Source organism: Gastrolobium bilobum, unplaced genomic scaffold (genome assembly GCF_033153095.1).
Source record: "Gastrolobium bilobum isolate Gb01-03AN ecotype WA unplaced genomic scaffold, APGP_CSIRO_Gbil_v1 utg3268, whole genome shotgun sequence".
In the NCBI taxonomy this organism is placed as follows: Eukaryota; Viridiplantae; Streptophyta; class Magnoliopsida; order Fabales; family Fabaceae; genus Gastrolobium; species Gastrolobium bilobum.
In genome coordinates, this window is record NW_026899992.1 from 325,400 (window position 1) to 332,205 (window position 6,806).

General features: G+C 34.9%; 1 protein-coding gene across 1 annotated transcript; it reads right to left on the reverse strand.

The window, feature by feature from the left end:
* Positions 1–5,430: 5,430 nt before the first annotated feature.
* Positions 5,431–6,196, reverse strand: LOC133294728 (probable 2' cyclic ADP-D-ribose synthase BdTIR). The gene is made up of 2 exons (XM_061493473.1): positions 5,661–6,196; positions 5,431–5,524 (listed from the first exon to the last, which is right to left on the reverse strand). The coding sequence occupies exons 1-2, from the start codon at positions 6,194–6,196 to the stop codon at positions 5,431–5,433; spliced, it is 630 nt and encodes a 209-aa protein (XP_061349457.1).
* Between the last annotated feature and the right edge of the window lie 610 nt (positions 6,197–6,806).

A 6,806-nucleotide genomic window follows, 5' to 3' on the forward strand; every position in this document is an offset into this window, starting at 1 on the left:
GTGAACACACAACATCAAATTATTGTTATAAAAGATCACATGGATTGAGAGATTGTTGTTATGAAAGAGCAGCTAGTGATATTGATTGCTCATTTACGTGGGAGTATGCACCTCTGTGATAACCCCTGTATGCATCCAAGGGTTGTGCCATTGATCGTATTCGAGCGTTTAATTCTTTTACATTCACAATGGTTTAAGTGACAGAATGTGCTGATGAACTTAAAACCTGAAAGGATTAAATACAATTAACATCCAGTCTTGGAGAATTGAGTTATTTGAAGTATTCAAGCCCCAAATTAAAAGATGCTTTTGCTCACCAAAATGTGAAAATTTTAAATTAACCATGTGACATTTTAATAGAAGTTCATTTTTCTTAGTCCAGGTCTCTGATTTCAAAACTCTTAACAAATACAGAATATTAAACACTATTTTGGTTGCAAAAAGAAGCAAATTAATTTGACCTCTAGAGTCCTAGTTATGGTGGACTCCTAAAGCTTGTTGTTCCAAACCAGGCGCAGAACATGGAACATGGTAGCCTACTTGCACCCTTCACCAAAAAAAATTATGGACTTCCTCAAATCCTATAAAAATTTGTAGGCACGATTGAAGTAAGATAATAAAAAATTAAGATGCCTACGGAGTCATTCAAAACGGAGGTCTAGACTATTTTATAAAAGTTGAAAAAATACTATTTTAAACCAGAACGGGTAAAAATTACTAGAATTTTCCTCAAATTCCACATTAAACTGCAGTTGCTAGGGAACTCCAATTTTTTTGAAATTTTAAAGAATTATAGATCAAGATTTTATCTTTCTAACGCAACCGGTATCACAACAATCAGACACATGTGGAATTTATTATGCATTTTTTACTGAAACTGCTCAATTTAACCAATTTCCAGAAACAACTACCATACAATTTCGGGCAACATATATTAAAATATTAAATTGTATTAATCCTCTCATCCATATGACCTGAAATTTTAACCAATTTGTTAGACATCAGCTGGGTCAATCCGAAACACTGTGAATTGGTCATCTTACTGGTTTGAGTCAAGTATTGGACCGGCCATGTATTAGATCCAATAAAAATCGGTTAGAACCGGCCGGTTTTATCAAAATCGGTGACCCGGTCGGGTCATCAAAACTGGTGGGTCCTGCTTTTTTTATATATAAAAAAAAACCAAAATTGTCTTGTCTTGTCTCAAAAAAGTATGGAATTACTTTCAAATTTTTTTGTAGTTTTATTTGCTAGTAGTATACTCTCTTTCAATGACATCAAATTTTAGCTTCAAAGACTGAAGCAATTTGCGGAACAGATGATTAAGAGAATGTGACATATTGAATCCTTGCAAATCCATTTTTATGGGAAAAGTTGTTTATAAATGTCTTATAATTATTAAACATGGTTAGTTGAAAATATTTGGTAGAGGAATTATGGTTTTCGTTTTATCCTTTAACATAACATAACAAACTTTCCTACTCTCACAACATTTTGTGGGCCCACACTTTTTAAAACAAAAAAATAAATAAAAAATTAAGGCACGCAAAACGAATCTCTATAACATTACACAATCACTTTTCCTACAACATAACTCTTATAAAACCCAGGAATTATATGTGGTTACCTTATACTTGAATTTTTTTTCTTTATTTATTTCTTTTACAATATACTATATGTGATTACCATATATGACATATTTTTATCCTTACAAAAAACTATATATATTTGCAATCCTACATAACAATTTTTACATGTACTTAAATATTTTTATGTTTAAAATATAAATTTTCATATACTAACCCGCGTCATGCAAGATGAGGTTGGTTATAATAACATTGATTTTGTCAGAGTAATGATGCCAACACCATTCATATATAGCCACTAAATCATCCCAACCACACACCAAAGTTTTTCCGGAACCTATCACATTGAGTCCTGGGTCATTCCAGCACTCATCATTCATGTCATTCATAAAATTCAAAGCTTACTCCAAGTTACAAGCAACGAAAGTTAAAGTATGGCATCTTTGATACATGCAACATAGGCAGAAAAGGTAACATTAATTTTTACATCCAGATTGGTTTCTTCAGGTACATATAAATTAGAACATAGTCTTCCACATTCAAAATGGATTAAACTTGTTTTGTACCTGCAAAAGAAGTAGCCCACAAAGGGGTGAGACAAATTTCAATAAGTGGTAAACCATACCACCCAAAATGCATCAAAAACATGTTAGCACAACACAAGGTACTCAAATTCACAATTATAAGAAACTTTTACAGCAAAGAACCATGAGGAACGATTTCCCTCAATGGTCATTAATTTCCTTACAGCAGCATAGAGCCTTGAGGGGTAGTTTCCTCCATGGTAATTCAGAGTCTAGTAACATAGAGCCATGAGGTGTGAGTTCCTCCATGGTAATCGAAAATTTCAGCATCATAAGTAATCAAGCACATACAAGGTTACACTACAACACATTAATACACATAAGGAGGGTTCACACACTTATCTTAAGGCTGTAAATTTTTATCCGGTGCTTGAGCTTTCTTATTTTCCTCCCTCCTAGCGTCAACCACACCTATAGAACACCCAAACAGAATTTTTAGCTAGCATTCTACATTTCTAATTTTTCTTCCTACATAACCGAATTCCTCCTACCACAAAACAGAAAACTCAGCCGCATATAACGCTCATTCCTAACCTTCTATACAGTTCAAATGTCCCTAGACACTCCACATGCATAATTTATCCTCACCTCTAGCTACTAGTTCCCAAATTTCAGAAAAGGAGGTGAGCAATTCAATACCCGAATTTTCGGAGAAGGAAAAGGAGTTGTATTTGGGCGAATTCAAAGAAACAAAACAAGGCCCATTCTTCTTCCTTTTTTAGGTGAAAATGACATGCAAGGCAAGTAAAGAGGTTGTTGGGATATTCAAGTATGATAAGTCCCACATTGATTGGTAATATGCTAAGTGAAGAGTATATAAGTGGAAGAGATCCATGAATCCAATGCCTTAATGTGGTGTTTGGTTGGGGGTATATATTCTTGAGGATGTCTATGCAAGTGAAAGTGGAAAAGCAAAACAACCATGTTTGGTTCACGGTTTCCTTCAATTTCCCCATCTAAGTGATTTGCATAGATTTCAGCATTTTGTGGTAGATAGCTAGGAAAATCTACTGTTAGGAAAGCCAATTTGTATGTGGTTTTTCAAAGATAGCTAGGAAAATGAAGCAAAACACCCAATAAAATTTTTCCCTACCAAACAACTTTTTTTAACATTTTCCTATCTATCTCACTTTATCTAACTTTCTTATCATTTCTCTATCAATTCTATTTTCCTAGTATTCAAAAAATTTCTCCTCAACCAAACGCCCCCTAAGGTTTTGGGTTGAGACATATGGTGATAGATTCACTTGCTACGGGGTGTAGCCTTAGCTCATTGGTGGTGGCCCCCGCCACGGGCTTCCCTTTGGACCCGCCTGACATTAGTATCAGAGCCGGGTTGGGCTAGAGCTAGCCTAGTGATTGGCTAGGAGGTGGGTTGAGTACTTTGCGTTTCAGGTACTCGGTTGAGGGGGAGCATACCAATGGTGGGTTTCACACTTGAGGGGAAGATTGTTAGTAATGGGCCATGAACCTAATACCTTAAGGTTTTGGGTTGAGACATGGTGCCAGATCCACTTGCTACGGGATGTAGCCTTAGCTCATTGGTGGTGGCCCTCCGCCAAATCAGGAAAATGAAAGAAGTGTTGTTTATGTCTGAGAGAACTGGAAAAATCCAAGAGAAGTGAGGTGATGCTTCGTTTAAGGAGGCAGCAGCATGCTAGGACGGTTGAAGGAGCTAGAGTTGTTCGATTTTTAGGAAGGGTTGGAACTGAAGGTGATTTTGCGACTGTGAGAGAACCAGGAAAGGTGAGGATGGATGCTGTCATGCAAGGAAGAGCATTCAGCTTTTGGGAATGAGAGGGAGTTAGCACAAGGGAAGAAGAAAGAATTAAGTGGTGAAAGATAAAAGAGTGGATAATGTATATACTCTCCTCTAATGTTTTTACCTCCTTACTGATACCCCAACCTATATTACATTTTTATTTAAAAGCCACTTATGTGATCAAAACAAATGATTAAAGCTGCTAACATAATTAAATTTATCAATTGTAGAAAATTTATAATTTTCTTAAAATACCTTTCCTAGTAACTCAGAATTTAAAATAAAATAATCAACTTTATAGAGCATAATTAATTTAAATAAACAACTAACTAATTAACAGTATTTAATTAAATAATTAATTGAATTTTACTAATTAATTACGCAATAATTTCCACTATAACAAAAATTTATATTAAGGTGGAACCAGATTGTCACAGCCTCCATTGCCTCCGCCACTATGACGTACTCCTGTATCAGAGCCACAAATTTATGGTCATGATGAAGATGATCTTGATGCCGAGTTGTATGAGAATGGTTGATAATACATTTTTTTCCTAGCTTTGTTTTATGAACATTTTGTGTAGGAATATTGGTTGATAAGTATATTAGGTTACAATAATTTTTTTTTTAAGTAATTTATTTCGAAAAAAAATTCAAATATTAGAGACGGAAAATAGAGACACAGGTATACTTCACCAATTGGGATGGAAAACTTTGTCAGTAATAAAGAGAGAAATAATTTGTCATTAACAATGAGGAAAAATATTTATCACTATTAGAGACGAGAAATATTTACCACTAACAGAAACAGAAATTATTTGTCACTAACAAAGACGAAAAAATATTTGTTACTAGTAGAGAGAAAAAAGTCACTAACAGATATGGACAACATACGTCCGTAATAGAAATGGATTAGACATATTTCACATGCATAAATTAGTAACGGAAAAAATAACATAGAGATGGATATATGTGCGCTATGAAGGAGGAAAATATTTCTGTCTTTGATAGAGAGAGAATTTTTTTTATCTCAGATAGAGATAAATTTGTTTCATCCTAAATTTTGTCTCTGATAGAGACAAATTCGTAGTTCTATCTCAACCTTAACGACGAGTCATTTATTGATTGATTTTTGTCCTTTTCTAATTCCATCACTAACCTAACTAGTGACGGAAATATTTTACTTAGTGACAGAATTTTTCGATTCCTAATTGATGTTTTTTTAGTAGCTGATAAACATTCCTTTATTCGTAGCAAATTAAGTTGGATACCAATAATAACTGAGGACAACAGCTCCAAATTCTAAATGAAATCAAACAGCCTTTTCTTCATGTATTGAAACCTAACAGGAAGCTACTACACAGATAGTTTGCAAGAGGCTATATGTTTGAACTTCGGTACCTATATAGAAACAGAATCAATATTTATTTTTTTCAGTTATCAAAAAGTTACTGTTAACAAGAACGTACAGTGGCATGCAACAAGCAACATGGCTGCATCATCGTAGTCTAATGCGATTCTCCTCGTCTTCTACCTCCCGCAAGTTCATAAGGACTGCATCTGAAGCCTTCCTTAGCAGTTCCGACCAGTCCCTAAAACCATCAAAATCAACATGCAGCAATAATTACATTATATATTCAAATATACTAACCCGAATATATATATCAATGCTACGAAAAAAAAAAGAGTAAAAAAAAAAAAAGAGAAACAAAGAATCAAGAAATGCACCCGTTTGATGAGTCGAAGGTTAATCCAACAGTGTACTTAGTTTCCTCAACAGCTAATCTAAACCTTCGAAGCACGTTATGAGGATAACATGCACTGTCCTTAACCAGAAGCTGTGAGGGCTTGATGTCATAAAAGATTGGGACAACCCTTTTCTTGGACTCACGAAGAAGAGCAAGTTCATGGAGACAAAAGTATGAATCACAATAACCAGGTGAGAGGATAGCAACCCCAACCTTACACCCATGTATGGCCTCATCAATATGATCGAATAACCCATGACCAGGTTTCATGCCAATGGTGTCCAAGAAGGGTTTGACACCAAGGTTCACAAGATAGTCATGAAGCAATGGAGCAATTGTTCTTTTGCCATCACTCCTGCGATAGTTTATGAAAACATCGTATGCTGAATTGGCAATTTTAGAGCATTGGTTCGCTGAAAACCGCTGCATGGCTCTTAGCTGCTGTTTTGTGTATGGGTTTGGATATTTCTGTGTGCTTTCTACTTCTATACCTTTCGTTAGGGCAAGCTTGTCCATAAATATATAGACTTCTATTGTAGAATTTTCTATTAATTAATGACTAGTTACACAAATTTTATTGCTTGTCGGGCCAGTTGTGTGGTCGTTAATAGTGGAAAATGTCTACGTTGTAGTTGACGAAAAGCCACCCGGTCTTTGTCTTTTATAGAGCTCACTTTTCTTTTTTCTACGGGTGTAACTGTTCGAGTGATTATATATATATATATATATATGGAGTAGGATTTATTCTTATATCGGTGTAAGAGTTAGAAGTCTTATACTCAATCTTGACCATTGATTCACTTGTATCCAATGGTGCACATTACTTAAAAATTTGAGTCTTTGGATATAAGTGGGATTAATGGACAAGATTAAGAATGTTTACACTGGTGTAAAATGATCCTGACCCAATATACGGGAGCGGACCTGTATTGGTGCAAATGTGTGCAAGTGCACACACAAATTTTTGGAAGAAAAAAAGAGAGAGAGTATAGTTTGTGTCCTCAACAAAAATTAAAATTACAGGGCCCAATTTAATCACTTAGAGACAAAAAAAGTCGACTCTCGGTGCCTATGAATTCCAAAATAAACCTGGTTAGTTGAAATTGTGGTTCCTCTGAAATTCAAA